General features: G+C 38.2%; 1 protein-coding gene across 1 annotated transcript in view; it reads right to left on the bottom strand.

The window, feature by feature from the left end:
* The window catches only part of LOC110168269 (1-phosphatidylinositol 4,5-bisphosphate phosphodiesterase beta-1), a 521321-nt gene that overhangs the window by 183780 nt on the left and 316207 nt on the right, over positions 1–21334 (bottom strand). The window contains 2 exon segments of the mRNA XM_055149396.1: positions 6253–6332; positions 13780–13920. Of these exon segments, the coding sequence (XP_055005371.1) occupies positions 6253–6332; positions 13780–13920 (221 nt within the window).

Genomic DNA, 21334 nt, shown 5'->3' with positions numbered 1-21334 from the left:
AAACCTGAAATCTGAACAGCCAGGTCTTAAGTCACTATTTTTGCATGTAATAGTGTATGAATAAAATACCATCAAAATTCTTTTCCTACTACAACAACTACTACTACTACTACTACTACTACTAATACTACTACAACTGCTACTACTAATACTACTACTATTATTATTACCACCGTTTTATCACTTAAGTCAAAAACTATTTCTGTACAGTCAATTTATAGACTGGTTCTAGTTTAGGTTATAGGACCAGATAAACCAGATTCGACCATTAGACATAAAGCTACACTGTGTAACATTTCAGATTGGGGCTCCAACACCATGGAGATGTTACTGCTTTCCCTCTAATGTTCCAGAGTATGGTATTAAACTTATAAAAGATGCATATATTCAATTATGGGTTTTTATTGCTCTAAAACTGCAAAGAAATAACACAACTAAATAACACTTCTAGAAAAAGTTACATAATGCAGCTATAAACTGGATCTAAACCAAAAGTAAAGCGTCTTGAATAGGAATTTCATCATATGCCAGATTTTGATGTCATATCCTAATGTAATTAAATAAAAACTCAAATTAGATATTTTTGATGCTACTATAAAAGAATTTGTATCTGATTTCACAAATCTAAATCTTAAAAAAACACAGTTGGCACTTCATATTTGTATTCCCAGTCCCGGTGGATCGATGGGAAGCGCGGCTGGAGGCATTTGGACATGTACTTATTACATGGATCAGAAAACAATAACAGTTATTGATTTAAGTGACAAACAGGAGCTGCCGAAAGCTGCGGGTCAAGGAAACTGTAAGAACTCGATGGGAATTATAAATGTGTATTGTTTTTTCTTTATGGCACAAATATAAAATACAAAAGAGAGTTTCCCAAAGCTGTTCATATGACGTGTACAACAACTCAAAACCAGGAGTAAAACAGGAATAAATCAGGACTAAAATTAGACTGAACCAGGATTAAAATAGGACTGAACCAGGACTAAAACAGGACCAAAACAGGACTGAACCAGGAGTAAAACAGGAATAAATAAGGACTAAAATTGGACTGAACCAGGACTAAAACAAGACTGAGGCAGGATGAAAACAGAACTAATCCAGGACTAAAATAGAACTGGACCAGGACTAAAATGGGACTGAGCCAGGACTAAAACAGAACTGAGCCAGGACTAAAATAAAAGCGAACCAGGACAATAACAGGACTGAGCCAGGACTAAAACAAAACCAAACCAGGACTAAAACAGGACTAAACTTAAAATACACTGGATTTAATACAGCATGTGAGGTTTAAAAGGACAGAAATCTAAACCCGGTCTATAGTCAGGACTAAAATAGGACTAAATCAGAACTAAACCAGGTGTAAACCAGGACTATACCATGAAAACCGTAGCAACAGAACCAGACCCAGAAACTGTTTAAAAACTTGAAAATTCACTATTTAGAAAGTCTCATAACAAATGCTACTAAATCAGAACTAAACCAGGACTACCTTAGGACTAGGACAAAAAACAATAAGTAGAACATTTAAAAGTAAAAAAACACACACCAAAACTAAACCAGGACAAGAACAGGACCAAACCAAGACTACATAGACCACATTTGTGCATAAATGACATCAAAATTGTGACTAAAAAGGGACTTATTGGGTCCTGATTTGAGCCCAGTTTAGTCCTGATAGTAGTCCTGTTCTAGTCCAGGTTAAGATCTTAAATTAATCACAGTTTAGTCCCAATTTCGCTGTGTTTTATGTGTAAATGTGAACATACCCTACATTTGGAAATAATCTTGGACTAGACCAGAACTGATCCAGGACTATAACAGAACCAAACCAGGTCTACATCATGACCAAACTGGGCTCAAGCCAGGACAAGTAAATGTACTGTAACCCTGTGGGACTGGAGCTCACTCTGGTCATGTTTTACACAGTCTAGTTTCCTGCTCATATAGAAAAGTTGCGTAGAGTCACAGTGTGTTTGGTAAATTGGCGGTGCTGATATGAGGTGATGTGACCTTTATAAGCCTAAAGCTCTTTAGAGAAAAGTGAGACGAGATCTGACCTACTGCTGCTGTGGGAACCAACTACAGCGTCTCTACTGCAGGGAGCCAAGAAAGGTTAGCAGTGCACTGTGTCCAGAATGTACAGCAGGAACAGGTCTGTGCACGACTACTTATACTTCTGTAACAGTCAGCTAAGATCACTATAAAAACTACTACAGTAACTACTACTACTACTACTACTACTACTACTGTCTGTCTCTAAAGCAGAGGAAGAACAAGTCTGTACTACAACTTACACTTCTGTAACAGTCAGCTAAGATCACTATAAAAACTACTACAGTAACTACTACTACTACTACTACTACTACTGTCTATAAAGCAGAGGAGGAACAAGTCTGCACTACAACTTATACTTTTGTTAACATTCAACTAAGTTCACTATTAAAACTACTACCACATTACTACTACTACTACTATCTGTCTATAAAGCAGAGGAAGAACAAGTTTTTGCACTAGAACAACTTTTACTTTTCTTAACATTTAAATAAGTTCACTATTAAACCTATTAATACATTACTACTACTACTACTACTTACTACTGTTTGTCTATAATGTAGAGGAGGAAGAAGTCTGTGCACTGCAACAACTTTTACTGTTGTTAACATTCAACTAAGTTCACTATTAAAACTACTACCACATGAGTATTACTAATACTACTATTACTACTACTGTCTGTCTATAAAGCTGAGGAGGAAGAAGTCTGCACTACAACTTACACTTTTGTTAACATTCAACTTAGCCTAAGTTCACAAAAAAAATTGTGAAAATCACATTACTACTTAAACTACTAATACTACAATAAGAAAACAGCACAATTCACTCATTCTAACAACAAAAGGCTAGATACTTTAGTTACTTCTACTACAGCTACTACTACTAAAACTACCAACTATTCTACTACTACTACTATTACTACTACTACTTCTACAACTACTACAACAATCAAGGCACTACTACAATTCACTTACTATAATAACATCTGACTGCATTCTATAGTTACTTTTATATGGCAACTACTACCAGCTGTACTACTACTACTACTACTCCTACTACTACTACTCCTACTACTACTACTACTACTACTACTACTGCTGCTGCTGCTACTACTACTACAACAATTAAGGCACTACTACAGTTCACTTACTACAATAACATCTGACTACTATTACTACTACCAGCTCTTCTACTACTACTACTACTACTACTACTACTACTTCTGCTGCTGCTGCTACTACTGCTACCTGCTACTACTACTACTACAATTAAGGCACTACTACAGTTCACTTACTACAATAACATCTGACTACTACTACTACTACCAGCTCTTCTACTACTACTACTACTACTACTACTACTACTACTACAACAACAATCAAGGCACTACTACAATTTACTTATTATAATAACATTTGACTGCATTCTATAGTTACTTCTATATGGCGACTACTACCAGCTGTACTACTACTACTACTACTACTACTACTACTACTACTACTACTACTACTACTACTACTACTACTACTACTACTACTACTACTACTACTACTACTACTACTACTACTACTACTACTACTACTACTACTGCTACTACTACTATTACTACTACTACTACTACTACTACTACTGCTACTAAAAACACAAATATGTCACACAAAAATAACTTACTAAATACCATGTGAGTTTGTTATGTGTTCCTATTTTAATAACTAGGTTCTAGAAGCTCTACTCACACTATACGTCAATAAAACCAAGTCAAAACATTTCCCCCTGAGCAAACAAGCAGCCCTCTTCTATATGTTATGTTTCAGTGTACATGTTCTCTGTACATTGATTAGAGTGGAGCATAAATCTCCATAAGTCCAGAACATATGCAGAGACTCGTGTGGTTCCAGGACTGTGATGTTTGTGAATGTGCATGTTTGTCCTGGAGTTAGACACAGGATTACACAGCCATATGTCCGACTCTCCCCTACACATATTCATCATATTTCTTCAAACATGGAAGACCGCTGGGAATACCACGATCCACAGCAGGGAGGGAGTGGAGGGAAGCTGTTGTTGTGTCCTTAGGCAAGACACTTCACTCACCTTGCCTCGTTTGATTGTGGTGTGTGTTGATGGTGGTTGGAGTGGCTACTACTACTACTATACTACTACTGCAACTAATGCTACAGATACCACCTCTACTACTACTATTATCACTACTACTACAACTACTACTACTACTACAAACTGCATACAGTACAACAATAATGTGGCTACTATTACTATTATTACTGCTGCTACTGTAACCATAAAAACTACTTTTCCTACTACTAATACTGCAACTAATACTACTGATACTACTTCTACTACTAATACTACTACTACTACCACCACTTCTGCTAGGTCTACTACTAAAAGCTGCTCTACGTCTACTGCTACGTGTACTATTAGCCTACCTGTACTATGACCACAACTCATACTACTACTTCCACTACTCCTAATACTCCTACTACTAGAAATACTACTTCTAATGGCATACAAATATAACGTGGCTACTATTACTGTTGCTGTAACCATAACAACTACTTATCCTACTACTACTACAGCAACTAATACTACTGGTACTACTTCTACTAATACTACTACTACTACTACTACTTCTATTAGGTCTACTACTAAAACTACCTGCTCTACTTTTGCTACTACTTGTACCACTACTGTACCACATGGCTACTACTACTATTACTGCTGTTACTGTTTCTGTAAACATAACAACTACTTGTCCTACTACTACTACAACTAATACTATTGATACTACCATTACTAGGTCCCTAGGTCTACTACTAAAACTACCTGCTCTACTTCTACTACTACTACTACTGTACCTGTACTATAACTTCAATTCCTAGTGCTACTACTGCTACTACTACTTGCCTACCACTACTACAAGAGACAAAATTCTAATTGCAAACAAAAATAACATGGCTACTACTACTATTACTGCTGCTGCTACTGTAAACATAACAACTACTTATCCAACTACTACTACTACAACTAATACTACTGATACTACTTCTACTACAAATGCTACTACTACTACTACTACCACTTCTATTAGGTTTACTACTAAAACTACCTGCTCTACTTCTACTACTACCTGTACTCTTAGCCTATCTGTACTGTACTACCACTACTCATACTACTCCTACTACTACTCCTAGAAACACAAATTGTAATTGCACAAAAAAACAACATGGCTACTACTACTATTACTGCTGTTACTGTTTCTGTAACCATAACAACTACTTGTCCAACTACTACTACTGCAACTAATACTACTGATATTACTTCTAATACTACTAGTACTGGCACTAGTAGTCTACTACTAAAACTTTCTGCTCTTCATCTACTACTACCTCTACTAGAACTTCTCCTAGTACTACTACTATTAGCCTACCACGACTATTAGAAACACGACTTATAATTGCTTACAAAAATAACGTGGCTACTACTGATACTGCTGCTGCTGCTACTGTAAACATACTGTAACTACTTATCCAAGTACTACTACTACAACTAATGCTGTTGATATTACTTCTACTACTAATATTTAGTAGAATTAAAAACTACATACACTATACACTGAATTTATTTTGTAGATTATTTATTGTATATTGAATGTAAATGACTATTAATACTTTGCAGCTGAAGTCATCACCTTTCATCATTCAGTGTGATGCTAACAGTAAGCACTGCTCTGTCTGAGACTTTGTTAGACTACATTAGGTGAGTTCATTTGTGCCGTTAAACAAGTTAAAAATAATAAAACCACTAAACAGGACCATGAACGCTTGTATTTCTCACAGATTCCTGAAAATATAAGGTTCAAATCCACTTTGTATTTTTTTTTTTTCAGACAGTCTTAAAAGTTATTTGACTGTATTTGCTGATATGCGCACTGTGTCTCCATGGTAACTGATGAATATTTCACGAATACACATACATGTAGAACACCCCCAGCATGATGTCCCTGGAAAGTATCAATAAATCTAGAACATAATGGACAGATTAATGTGATGGCCCGACTCTTGTTTGTTTCCATATTTGTCCTGGAGTTAGACAAACGATTATGGAGCCATATTGAGGTGTGTGTGTGTGTGTGTGTGTATGTGTGTGTGTGTGTGTGTGTGTGTGTGTACGTACGCCTTCTCCAGACAGTCTTCTCTGGACATGTTCTGCACCAGTAGGTTAGACGCCAGTTTGAACAGCTCCTCCGCCCATTCCTGAAACAAAACAGTCAATAAGTTACCCAGTTAAAAGTTATATATTGAACTTTTGGTACTTTTCTGACTAAGAAAGTTTTCCTCTCAAAATGTGAGCTATGCATGAGTTCACATTTGCACAAACACTGCATACAAATTTGAGCTGAGCAGACTTAACTTGTACCAAACCAGGACTAAAGCAAGTCTTATTAAACCAGGATCAAATCAGGACCAAACCAGGAATAAACCAGGACTAAATCAGGACCAAACCAGGGCTGAAGCAGGACCAAACCAGCAGTAAACCAGGACTAAACCAGGACTAAACCAGGACCAAATGAGAACTAAACCAAGACCAAACTAGAACTAAACCAAGACCAAACTAGGACTAAACCAGGACTGAACCAGGATCAAACAAGGACTAGACCAGGACTAAACCAGGACCAAATCAACAAATCGGGACTAAACCAGGACTGAACCTGGACTAAACCAGGACCAAAGAAGGACCAAACCAGGACTAAACTAGGAATAAACCAGGATCATATCAGGATTAAACCAGGACTGAACCAGAACTAACCCAAGACTACACCAGAACTAGAACAGGACCAAACCAATTCTACATCAGGACCAAACCAGGACCAAACCAGGACCAAACCAGGACCAAACAGGACTAAACCAGTACTAAACTAGGACTAAACCTGGACTAAACTAGGACTGAACAACAAATAACCCAGGACTAAACCAGGACCAAACCAGGACTAAATCAGGACCAAACCAGGACCAAACCAGGACTAAACCAGGACCAAACCAAGACTAAACCAGGACCAAACCAGGACCAAACTAGAACTAAACCAAGAGCAAACCAGGACTAAACCAGGACTGAACCAGGATCAAACCAGGACTAAACTAGGACCAAACCAGGGCTGAAGCAGGACCAAACCAGCACTAAACCAGGACTAAACCAGGACCAAACCAGGACCAAACTAGAACTAAACCAAGACCAAACTAGGACTAAACCAGGACTGAACCAGGATCAAACCAGGACTAAACCAGGACCAAACCAGGGCTGAAGCAGGACCAAACCAGCACTAAACCAGGACTAAACCAGGACCAAACTAGAACTAAACCAAGACCAAACCAGGACTAAACCAGGACTGAACCAGGATCAAACCAGGATCAAACAAGGACTAGACCAGGACTAAACCGGGACCAAATCAACAAATCGGTACTAAACCAGGAATGAACCTGGACTGAACCAGGACCAAACAAGGACCAAACCAGGACTAAACTAGGACTAAACCAGGATCATATCAGGATTAAACCAGGACTGAACCAGAACTAACCCAAGACTACACCAGAACTAAAACAGGACCAAACCAGTTCTACATCAGGACCAAACCAGGACCAAACAGGACTAAACCAGAACTAAATTAGAACTAAACCAGGACCAAACCATCTTATATGATTGAACTTACAGGATAAAAAACTAAACCTTTTGAAAATACCAGTGGAAAAAAATATAAATAATTCTTTGTTTTTTATAATGAACAGACACACATACATAATACATACAATATTACAGCGCAGTATGATGTTTAGAGCCTCAATATAAAAGCTCAAGTATAAGGTTATGGATCTGGTAAACTTCATTTGCTATTATCAGGCTTTGTTTTGTTGAGAAATTCATCTTAAACCTCCATTTGAACTGCCTGACCCTTCCATTCCATGCTACATTTTCCACACTGTGTCTTATAATAACAAGCTCATAGTCACGGGTCACTGTAAGTAAACTGTACGTATAAAACACAATAGTGGACAGGATTCATTGTAAACTCTATTATGTTAAATATACAATGTGGTTTAAACATATCTGACGAGAGGAAGAGACGATAACCACACTCGATCTCTACTGGACTGAAGGTAAAAAGGAGCTGGTAACTTGAAAACTACCACTGCATGACATCACAAGGTGGAACAGAACATTTTGAGCTGCAGAGATAAAATAAAACAGTGCAATTCACTCATTATAACAACAAAAGGCAAGATACTTGAGTTACTTCTACTACTACTACTACTACTACTACTACTACTACTACTACTGCCACTACCAGCTCATCTTCTTCTTCTACTACTACTACTACTTCTACTACTACTACTACTACTACTACTTCTACTACTACTGCCACTACCAGCTCATCTTCTTCTTCTTCTACTACTACTACTACTACTACTACTACTACTACTATTACCACCAGCTCTTCTACAACTAGCAGTTTTTCTACTACTACTACCAGCTCGTCTTCTTCTACTACTACTACTACCACTACTACTACTACTACTACCACCAGCTCTTCTATAACTAGCAACTTTTCTACTACTACTACTGCTACTACTATTATTACCCCTACCACTACCACTACTACTACTACTATTACTACTACTACTACTACTACTACTATTACCCCTACCACTACCACTACTACTACTACTATTACTACTACTACTACCACTACTACTACTATTACTAGTATTACTACTACTACCAGCTCTTCTTCTACCAGTACCACTACTACTACTACTACTACTACTACTACTACTACTACTACTATTACTACTATTACTACGACTACCAGCTCTTCTTCTACCACTACCACTACTACTACTACTATTACTACTACCACTACTACTACTATTACTACTATTACTACTACTACCAGCTCTTCTTCTACCACTACCACTACTACTACTACTACTACTATTACTACTACTACTACCACTACTACTACTATTACTAGTATTACTACTACTACCAGCTCTTCTTCTACCACTACCACTACCACTACTACTACTACTATTACTACTACCACTACTACTATTATTACCACTACTACTACTACTACTACTATTACTACTACTACTACCACTACTACTACTATTACTAGTATTACTACTACTACCAGCTCTTCTTCTACCAGTACCACTATTAATACTACTACTACTACTACTACTACTATTACTACTATTACTACTACTACCAGCTCTTCTTCTACCACTACCACTACTACTACTACTACTACTACTACTACTACTACTATTACCACTACTATTACTACCACTACTACTACTATTACTACTACTACTACTACTACTATTATTACCACTACTATTACTACCTACTACTACTACTACTATTACTACTACTACTACTACTATTACTACTATTATTATTACCACTACTACTACTACTACTACTACTACTACTACTACTATTATTACCACTACTATTACTACCACTACTACTACTATTACTACTACTACTACTACTATTATTACCACTACTACTACTACTACTACCACTACTACTACTATTACTACTATTACTACTACTACAAGCTCTTCTTCTTCCACTACTTCTACTACTGCTGCTGCTGCTGTAGCTGTTAACTTGAAAACTACCACTGCATGACATCACAAGGTGCAACATAACATTTTGAGCTTCAGAGATAATAATAAAGGATTACTCAGATTACTCCAAGATGTGTGAATGAAACAAAACACAACTCCAAGTCTGTTTTTAATGAGGTAACAACATTTAAACATGGCAAAGTTCACCAAAACACTTACTTTCGTTACTGCTATATGGCTACTACTACTGTACTACAACTACAACTACATTTAAGGCACTACTACAATTCACTTACAATAATAACATCTGACAAAAGATTGATGTTTATATTCCAAATCCATACTGTAATCTACTAACTTATTCTCAGTGTAGACTTATAGTAATAAATGATGTGGAGGTGTATAAAAAGCCTCTCTCTGACACAGTAACTTGTATTTGACGCAGGAAGTACTTTGAAACGTACAGTGACATTATGTAAACACAGTGAAACATACCACACATTGGCGTTAGCATGTCAGCGGGTCACAGATTATGACTAAAGGAAGTCACACTCATCACGTCAACTCCATTTGATTTACATGAGATTTACATGCTGCGGCGCACGTTTTGTAACAGATGATTTTTTTCCAGAGCGAGACTACACTGATGAGTTGCCATGTTAAGATTAAAGGGCCCATATTATGATATTTTCTGATCTATGTTATAATCAGTGTTGGGAAGATTACTTTTAAAATGTATTCCCCTACTGATTACAGATTACATACCCCAAAATGTAGTTTGTAACATACTCCATTAAATTACTTAAAGTGAGTAACGTAATCTGAATACTTTGGATTACTTGATATTGTCATGCTTTTTAAAACTACATGAATGTAGCAAGCACATCCTAAAAATTCATGTTTGTTCTCTTCAAATCGGCCCTGGTTTAGTCCTGGTTTAATCCTGGTTTTAGTCCTGGTTTAAACTTGGTTTAGTCCTGGTTTAGTCCTGGTTTAGACCTGGTTTTAGACCTGGGTTAGTCCTGGTTTAAACCTGGTTTAGTCCTGGTTTAGTCCTCGTTTAGACCTGGTTTTAGACCTGGTCAAGACCTGGTTTAGATCTGGTTTAGTCCTGGTTTAGTCCTGGTTTAGACCTGGTTTTAGTGCTGGTTTAGTCCTGGTTTAGTCCTGGTTTAGACCTGGTTTTAGTCCTGGTTTAGTCCTGGTTTAGACCAGATTTTAGACCTGGTTTAGACCTGGTTTAGATCTGGTTTAGACCTGGTTTAGACCTGGTTTAGACCAGATTTTAGACCTGATTTAGACCTGGTTTAGTCCTGGTTTAGTCCTGGTTTAGACCAGATTTTAGACCTGGTTTAGATCTGGTTTAGTCCTGGTTTAGTCCATATTTAGTCCTGCTTTAGTCCTTCTTTAGACCTGGATTTAGTCCTGGTTTAGTCCTGGTTTAGACCTGGTTTTAGTTCTGGTTTAGACCTGGTTTAGACCTGGTTTAGTCCTGGTTTAGCCCAAAATGTGAAAACAGAAAAATACCGCTGTGTAATCGTTTATTTCAACAAAGTAACTGTAATCCAATTACCTCTCATTGAAACAGTAACTGTAACTGAATACAGTTACTCATAATTTGTACTCTGATTACGTAACTCCGGTACATGTAATCTGTTACTCCCCAACACTGGTTATAATGTTGTTTCCTCAGCAAATTCTAATTTACCTGGAGTTGTGTTTTGTTTCATTCACACATTTAACACACAAATCCTGTACATTTAGGCCAAGTTCTTCTCTCAAACAGAAAATACAAATGTGCTAAAACAGAAAGTGCTCCAGTGTGTTTTTATTCTCTATACATCTTCACTAGAATCATTTAGATTATTTCAGACCTGGAATTGTCCATCTCTACTGAATAAAAGGTAGTTGTTATCTTGAAAACTACCACTTCATGACATCACAAGGTGGAACAGAGCATTTTGAGCTTTAGAGATGTAGACAAACTAATAAACCAGGATTACTCACACACATGTGATGAAACAAAACTGGGGGTGGGACTTGATAAAAAAAAAAAAAAAAATCTAATTAATTACAGGCTTTGTAATTAATTAATCTCACTAATCGCATAACAATATTTGCCCCAAAAGCAACATTTATTTTATGTAAATTAATTCTAGTGGACGACTTCATCAAATAATACACACAGACTTTTGAATTCAAGCTTTTTTAATGTCTGGAAAAATTGTCTTAAAAAAAATAAACTGCATTTCATTTCAAAATAGTAAACAAAAGTAATGTCCTGGTCCAAAACAGTCCAAAGAGATTAAAGTGCCATTTTACTTTCAGATGTTACTTTCTGAATGTAATGTATATCTTTCAAACTCTATTCTGCAGTTTGCAATAAACAATGCCTTTGTCAATATTTCCACTGGGTAGTTTTGTTGAATAGAAATGTAGCGTCCAACAGACCCACAGCGCTTTCATGCTCCATTGTTGTATTTGGAACTGTGTGCGTTAGTATAATTGTCTATCACGACATTGTGCACTGACAAACGTACTGTGTTGTTTGGCATGGAAACTGCTATAAAATGCATTAATATTTTTCATGCATTATTGTCTTTGTAAGAATTAATCGCAATTAAGACTTATGTCCCACTCCTAAACAAAACACAGCTGAAGGTACATGGTTAAAAGCTCACAAGAATCCATTTTGTGTGGCCCTTTAAGTGCAAACGCTGCACTCTCTAACATTTCTGGTGTAGATGTTATTGCTTTGTCTAGAATGCTTTACAGTATGGCATTATACTTATCTACGTACATGGAGAAAATCAGGTCAGATCTGTAGAACACAACAAGTAATAGCATGTCCATGGAGACAAGCAATAAAGTGACATAGTGCACCTTTAAAGGGCCCATCTCATGCCAAATCATTATTTTCACATTGTATCTTCTGCACATAAACTTACATCTTATTGATTTCTTGGAGACAGTCACAGACCAGGAACTATGAAAAGCCGACTATTGCTCCTCCCCCCGCCCGTCCTGAGAAAGCACAGGCTCCACCCTCCAAACGTGACGTAGACGACGAGTGAGCTGCTCTTCCTCCGCTCATCTCAGGGAGGGAGGGGGAGACAGACGTGCACCCTGATAGTGGTAGAAATAAACTTTTATTCATCATGGAGATACAGCGCGTTCAGCCGCATGTGTTGGACCCGGAATCAGACGAGGACTTGGAGGTGCACGAAGCTCAAGCACCGCGTCCACATCAGCTGAACATTACTGATTGGTAAAGTATTAATAAACACTAGTAGATAAACTTATTATATCATGTAACTGCAGTGTAGAACAATGATCTCATGCTGTCGCTTTTGTTTAGGTGTTCATGTGGGAACTGTTAGTCAATGCAGGGTGGAGGCGGTGGAGTGGGGGAGGGGGCAGGTGCAAAGTGCTTTCTGCTACGTCAAATGCGTCATAGGTGTATCTGCATCGTTGTAGCAGCTTTAGTTCGTTGTCACGTGGGAGGGTGGCAGAAATACACTGCAATTTGTTAAAAAAAACACAGACTCAATCTAACAAACACTTCAGCGACATATACAAGGCCCAAACATCACTCTTAGAAGGTAGAAAGCTCTGAAAAGTTGATTTTTCATGAGATGGGCCCTTTAAGCAAGTTCAGAATACATGCTTTAATCGTGTGAGGACTACAAAATTGGAGTCAGTGGCTCAGTGGTTTTCGGACCAAGTTCTTGCCTTACCAACCAATGTATTATTATTAGTAGTATTATTATGGACTACAGTGATTTGGAGTTGCAGTTGCGATGTTGCTTTTGGTCCTGTTCTAGTACTGGTTGAGTCCTGGTCTTGGTTCTAGCTTCAGAGGTTCATAAAATGTGATGGATTCAGAAACACTGGTTATTACAAGGTTCAGATCTATAGTAAATTGAATGAAGCGCAGTATGGGAGCTCTGACCTCGACCGTGCTGTGACATGTATTGTGGCGCAGAGGTCAGTCACCCTCACGTCCATCTATGCGTCTCTCTTATGACAGTTTAAATGCATCTGTGGTCGTCATGGGAGCGGTTACCTTGGCGATCTCCTCCTGGAAGGCCATGAAGTTCAGGTATGTGATGTTGACCATGTCCGGGCCGCTCACCACCGTCAGCATGCGGTTCTCCATCTTCCCCGCCATCGTGCTGACGTCCAACAGCTCGCGCAACTTCGCCTCCTGGAAAACACAAGAAAAAACACATCATAAGTATAATAAAAAGTGTTACATCACAACTAGGGCTGGAAATCACAGGGTTCCTCATGATTCGATACGACACTCAATACATGGCTCACGATATTATCACGACATGTTGACAAGTGGTAATCGATATATTTCACATGATACACTGTGATATGATTCTGTTTTTTAAGAACCAAATATTTTTTAGCAACAATATTTCTTTATTAAACCACTTCTTGCGCAAAGTTAACATGAAAAACACTTATTTTAATCATCAACACAGTGAATATGTTGAGTGTATTGCATAAAAATGTTTCCTTCCACTAAATAAGCAACAAAATTGGAGTGTGGTCACAAAAAAAATTACTAAAAGATACCAAAAAATACTCTTGACGATATATCGGTACAGCACTCTACGGTAAGGACACCGCTTCACCAAATATAGTTTCACAATATATCGATATTTCAGGATTTCTGCATATGTTGTACCCTTGGAAATGAGGAATGTTGCACTCCTGAAAATAGGGAGAAAGATTCATGAGAGCGATTGAGTGTTGTTCCTCTCACAGGAGGAGAAGAAACAGCGAGAAGTTGTGGGTGAAAGCATTACCAATCACTAAAACAAAGGATCCCAGGTTTAGTAGTCAATTACAGATGATATGATTACAATTCTGTTTAATGAAATGGCAGAACCATTACCGAAAAATGACATAGAATAAACATTTTAGCAGACTTTTTGTATTTATATAGTTTTTAAGGCCTATGCAGATGAATATTTATTGCAAACTGTTTCCAGGTTGTAACCGTTTTCTCTCTTAACATGAAATCACATTATAAATTACATCACCACCAATAAGGACAGAGCATAGCATTAGGGGCATAAACTGTAGTACAGGCGTCTCCAACCTGTAGCTTCGGGAACTACCGGTAGTTCTCCACCCCCTTCCAAGTAGCTCGCCCAGGGATTTCTAGATTATACATATTGCTCTGAATAACTCCAATTTGATTGATTAAATGCCCATTTCCTTTGTAAATGTATCATTTTGATGCCTACCGTATATTCCGCACTATTAGGTGCTCTGGATTATAAGGCACCTTGTCATAGAATGGTCTATTTTCGAACTTTTTTCACAAATAAACCGCATCGGACTTTAAACAAAACACAACAGTTGGATGGGTCAGTTGGACTTTGTTTGTGGCGTTCACGGTGACTCTGGGCTTTGTTCAGTTGTGGCGTGTAGGGAGGGTGCTGTCTGGGATCGCTGGATTGTCGTCGTGTTCGCAGTGACTCAGTTGTTCAGTCGTGTCTAGAAGTGGCACATTGCACTCGCTTTTTCAGTTCATTCCTCTGTTCCATTCCTGGTCCGCGTGGAGTGATGAGTGTGGCTGTGGGTGTTTTTCGGTGCACGGTTGCTGTCTGCTCTGTGCGGGTGGTGCAGTTTTGTAGTTTACTGAAGTCGTGCTGGGACACCTGAGTGGATTCGTGTATAGGGAGCTCTGGATTGCGTGTCGCATGGTCGTTTTTTTGATGGGGTTGGAGGTTTAAGAGCATGTCCAACAGTTCTGAAAATACGGTAATTTTGTGCACTGATAACTGGATAATGGGTTATGTTTTATAGGCATCTAAATGTACCTCATTTTCGACTTACCATGGCTCTTATATTTACAAAATTTCTGGCGACCACTAAAATGAGTAGCTCTCTGGCATTTTCATTTAATAAAAAGTAGCTCACAGGAGGAAAACGATCGGAGACCCCTGCTGTAGGACCATTCTAACCTATTACACACACCCATAATCACAACGGTTGTTTTGGTAAATACTGAATTACAATATAATGAAAAACAAGAAAATGAACCAGTTAAAAACAAAGAGAACTGAAACTTGCTGTGTAATCATCCAATAAAACGTATAATGTGATATTTCTGCAGTTTTGTGGTGCATTTGATACTTGAACCTCAGCGAAAACATTAAAGGACTCATATTACACTTCCTGATCTATGTTATAATGTTGTTTCCTAGAGGTGTAACGATATCCAAGTCTCACAATACGATATCCTCACTGTACGATATTTACTGCGATAATGTGGAAAAGCTCACGATATGGTGGGGAGGCTCACGATTAGGGATGTAACAATATCCAAATCTCTCTGTACGATATTTTCACGATATACATCTCACGGTACGATATTTATTGCGATATTTTGTGAAGTCTAATATGCTACTTTTCCTCTAAAAATATCTTGACAAGACTTAATCCAAAGAACTAAGACTTAAAAGTGTTAGAACTGTTATTTCTTCTTGTAGTCTACACTGAAATAGAGCAAAGGATCATGGTCTATGTAGTTCCCTATGTCGTTTTTAGCTACTTCTGCACTATAACACTATAAAAAGACTTGGAATTCGATATATTGTGATGGTCCACAATATTATTGTGAGAACTTTGACGATATGATATCACGATATTTCGGTTATTGTTATATCGTGATTGTTTCCTCATCACAAACAGACCTGGAGTCGTTTTGTTTCATTCGAACATGTTTCACACACAAATCCTGCAGATTTAGGCTGAGTTCTTCTCTCAGAAAATGCTCGGTTCCTCCCTGTGATGTCATGACGTAATACAGGAAGTGCTTCAGTGTGTTTTTAAACTCCGTACACCTTCACTTGAATCATTTAGATCGTTTCAGACCTGGAATTGACAATCTCTACTGAACAGAAGGTAAAAGACAGCTGCTGACTTGAAAACTTCCCCTTCATGATTCAATTCAATCTTTATTAAGAGCATGTCATATCTGGTTCATAGTATTAAAAAACAGAAAACAGTAAGAATAAAAACAGTTAAACACAGTGCACGTTATGATGTTTACAGACAAGAGCGACAGTGTCTCCACAATTTAGAGGTGAATCTGACAAAGCTCCTCACAGACACACGAGAGCTTCAATCATTCGACGGCTCAGATTCATGGCTCTTACACATAAATTAATAAATACAACATCTGATCGTGACAACACAGGGTCTCACATCACAATTTACAAACATTTCACTGGCGCTACAGAACCTCGGCACTTTCAGTTATGTTCTCAAAGAGTCATTATAGGCCACTGTCAGACTCTGCAAACTCTTTTTCTTATAGTTGCGCCAAAGATGCGCAGTATACAAGGGTGAGAGAAGAATCCCTCAGTCGTCCAGGTAGAATCCATGGCGAGGAGAAAATTCAGTTTGTGGACAAAAGTTCAGAAAAACTACAGAGGATTTTCAGACGGTCTATTTCAAACCTACGGACACTCTAATACAGAAACTGGTCCATCCAAAGGACAAAACACCGAGCCACAACCAAAGCAATATGGTCTACTCTATTCAGTGTAATGAAGACTGAAGTGAACGCTACATTGGAGAAACTAAACAGCTACTTCACAAGAGGATGTACCAACACAGACGAGAGAGCAGCAGTGGACCACAGTCTGCCGTACATCTCCAGCTAAAAGCCACGGGCCGCTCATTTGAGGACAGCGAGGTACAGATTTTAGCCAGAAAAAAGAATTGGTTTGAGAGGGGAGTGAAAGAAGCCATTTTTGTTAAGAAAGAGAATCCTTCTCTAAACAGAAACGGACTCAGACACCATCTACCTGCTATTTACAACTCCATCCTCAAACCTAATTCAAAACAAACAAGAACAACAGGTGTATCCAGGTCAGGTCCAGAGGTGTGGAAGCTCCATTATGACCATGGATTGTTCTGCTAATTAGACCTCACACCCTGTACAGGTCAATAGGCCCAACTAACAAACAGAAACTGTAAACAAGTAGGTGTGTTAGTTTCAGTTAGTTAACTCCTCCCTGCAGATATAAGGAAGTGTCCACCGGCGTCTGACCAGAACTGAAGAAGCAGCTTGGATGAGCTGCGAAACGTCTTCAACCAAACTAACTTCTGTCCAGTCGACAAACTGAATTTTGTCCTCACTATTCAAGGGTGAGCAGAGACATTTAAAAAGTGAAATTTTGACATCACTGGAGCACATGGAGAACTTACGGACAAGCCATAAAGCTCAAGGATAAGGAAAAGGAAAGGATAGTTTTTTGTTTTCTTTTGTTTAAACAATCATAATGTGACTTTTCAGAGCATTGTACTTAATGTCATATTCAAAGCCAAACTGAGAACAGATATTTATGATATCACAAGTGAGTGTTAAACATGTGTGAATGAAACAAAACACAACTCTAGACATGCTTGTGATGAGGACTGACATCATAGCATAGATCAGAAAACAGAGTAATATGGGCCCTTTAAAAGTCAACGCTAATACAAAAGTAACAACCATTCCTCAGTCACAGTTTCAGTATTTCATTCTTAGAACTATTTTGCCCACCAATAGTCGACTTCTATATGAAATGATTCTGAAATGCCCTGAATCCCTCAAAATAAAGCAGAGTGTGAGAGAGGAGAGCCCCGCGTCACTGTGGTGGAGCAGATCTATGTGATTTTAAACAGAGACGACTAAAGGAAGTGAACGCGGCGCTGCTCAGTGTCACTGGATTCTGTGTTGACGTTACACCACAGTCTCAGGTCTGGACAGAGATATAAAGTAGTAAAAAAGTACACATGAAAAATACTAGTCAATACTACTAGCGACTGCTTACTTTTTAAGGTCTCTGAAAGCGTCTTAGATCAGTATTATAGTTAAACTGAACACTTTAAAGCTGCATTTATGTGTTTCATACTTGTGTTGTTTTTGGGGGGATCCGATACTGATACTTGCCCTTGGTGTACTCAACGATACTGATACCAGTCCGATACCATAATGCAAAGAAGTACACTTGGGCTACTTCATTTTGTAACATACCAGAGCAAAAATAAATCTTCTACAAGGCAATTTTTAAAGAAATGCAAGAATAATTACGATTTTGAGGACTAAACTATTGACGATATCTTGACGATAAGTAGTGCTGATTTAACTTTCTACCACAGCATGGATAAAAACAACAATGAGGCCTGTAAAAAGATGCTCATCCTCGGAGCAAATGGCGAATTCTGCCGAAGAAACAAAGTTTGAGTTAGTGCTGTTGCCGCTGTTGTCGGGCTGCACTTTCCGTAGTAGTTTTACCAACTTGAGCGTCCACACTAAAGGCTAAATAAAGATATCAAAGAGGAAAAACAAATGTCAACGGGTGCTCTTTCAGGAAAATACAGTGGTATCGGATGGGTGATTTGGCCTAAGTACTTGAAAAAGTAGAAGTAGCTGATAAATTTACGGAATCAGAAGGACCCTATTTCAAACCATCATATGCATTTTCTTTCTGAGCTCTGGCCAATCAGAGCAGGTGATGCAGAGATGTCATGTCTGATTTTTTTGTTCAGAAAGTGGGCTGGGAATCGTAGGGTCCCTCATGATTTGATACAATACTCCATACATGGCTCACGATACTGATATTATCACAATATGACCTGAGATAATCAATATATTGGACATAATATTATGAAATATATATCACTATTTTTAAGAACCAAATACATTTTAACAACAATATTTCTTTATTAAACTACTGCTTCAGCAAATTCAATATGGAATAAACCTGCTGTAGCCATTAAAGATGCATTTTGTAACTTTTTTGGTGGAGGGTCTGTCAAATACTTTTCTCCATGAAGATGTTATTGTTTTACAGGTCAGATCTGTGGAGAGGCGACCCCGCTCAGTCAGAATGTCTGTTCTTCTAGGTGTTTTTGAGCTTTAAAACCACCTGTAATTGAATAAATGTGAAGTAGAGCTGTTTAATGTCTCCATAGAAACAAGCAGGTGACGGACCCTCCATCATAAATGTTCCACAATGCACCTTTAAAACAGTGAATATGTCAAGTGCATGGAATTAAAAAGTTTCCTTTCTCTGAACAAACATCAGTGGTTACAGTTATACTCAATCACGAGTCCAAAAGTCTAAAAGTCTACTCAAAAAAAGTATAATTATCCCCAAAATCTACTCAGTTACAATAACATGAGTATTTGTAATTGTGTAATTGTGGTCATACCGGCTTGTCAAAGTCTGATCCCGTCAGATCTCAGAGGCTCAGCAGGGCCGGGTCTGGTCAGGACTTGGATGGGAGAGTTTTTGTATGCAATTAGAATTTGTGTTTCTAGTAGTAGTAGCAGTAATAGTATGTGTAGTAGTAGTGGTACAGATAGACTAGTAGTACAAGTAGTAGCAGAAGTAGAAGTAGAGCAGGTAATTTTAGTAGCAGACCTAATAGAAGTGGTAGTAGTAGTAGTAACATTAGTAGTAGAAGTAGTATCAGCAGTATTAGTTGAAGTAGCAGTAGTAGGATAAGTAGTTGTTATGGTTACAGGAGCAGCAGCAGTAATAGTAGCAGTAGCCATGTTATTTTTGTATGCAATTAGAATTTTGTCTCTAGTACTAGTGGTAGGCTAGTAGTAGTAGCAGTAATAGTACTAGGAATTGAAGTTATAATAGAGGTACAGTAGTAGTAGTAGTAGTAGTAGTAGTAGTAGTAGTAGTAGTAGTAGTAGTAGGAGGAATTGAAGTTATAGTAGAGGTACAGTAATAGTAGTAGTAGTAGTAGTAGTACGAGTACTACGAATTGAAGTTATAGTGGAGGTACAGTAGTAGAAGTAGTAGTAGTAGTAGTAGTACTAGGAATTGAAGTTATAGTAGAGGTACAGTAGTGGTAGTAGTAGCAGGTAGTTTTAGTAGTAGACCTAGCGACCTAGTGATGGTAGTATCAGTAGTATTAGTTGCAGTAGTAGTAGGATAAGTAGTTGTTATGGTTACAGTAGTACTAGTAGCCAGTCATAAAAACTGTTGTTGTGTCCTTAGGCAAGGCACTTCACCCTCATTGCCTAGTACGAACGTGGTGTGTGTGCTTGTGTGATGGTGGTGGTCGGAGGGGGCGATGGCGCAGATTGGCAGCCTCGCTTCTGTCAGTCTGCCCCAGGACAGCTGTGGCTACAATAGTACTTACCACCACCGGGTCTGGAGTGAACGAATAATGTTCTGTGAAGCGCCTTTGAGTGTCTAAAAAAGCACTATAAAAAACTGATGCATTATTATTATTATTATAAATGAGTTACTTTACACCCCAGGTTTTGGTGATGGTACATTCCCAAAGATAGAAATTGTCAAATAGAAACTGAAATACTAACTCCATTTCACAATAGGCCTTTATTACGCTCTACAGTCTGAAAACCACTCTAGATTTCAGCTCACGTTTCTTTGACAGCTGATTTGTGTGATTAATGGGAGGTCGGCCATCTTGGACATACGGGCCGGACCGGGGCATCTGGCGTAAGGCTTTATAGATCTGAGGCGAGGGGGGCAGAGGGAGAGGGGCGCTCTGAATGGAAGAGTAGACGGGTAAATGAAATGACAAATCAAATTAAACTCAATGGGTGACTTTTTAAA

This window comes from Boleophthalmus pectinirostris, unplaced genomic scaffold, assembly GCF_026225935.1.
Source record: "Boleophthalmus pectinirostris isolate CB_2022bp ecotype Guang Dong unplaced genomic scaffold, ASM2622593v1 HiC_scaffold_13, whole genome shotgun sequence".
Lineage (NCBI taxonomy): Eukaryota > Metazoa > Chordata > Actinopteri > Gobiiformes > Gobiidae > Boleophthalmus > Boleophthalmus pectinirostris.
This window is presented reverse-complemented; position numbering and strand designations above follow the sequence as displayed.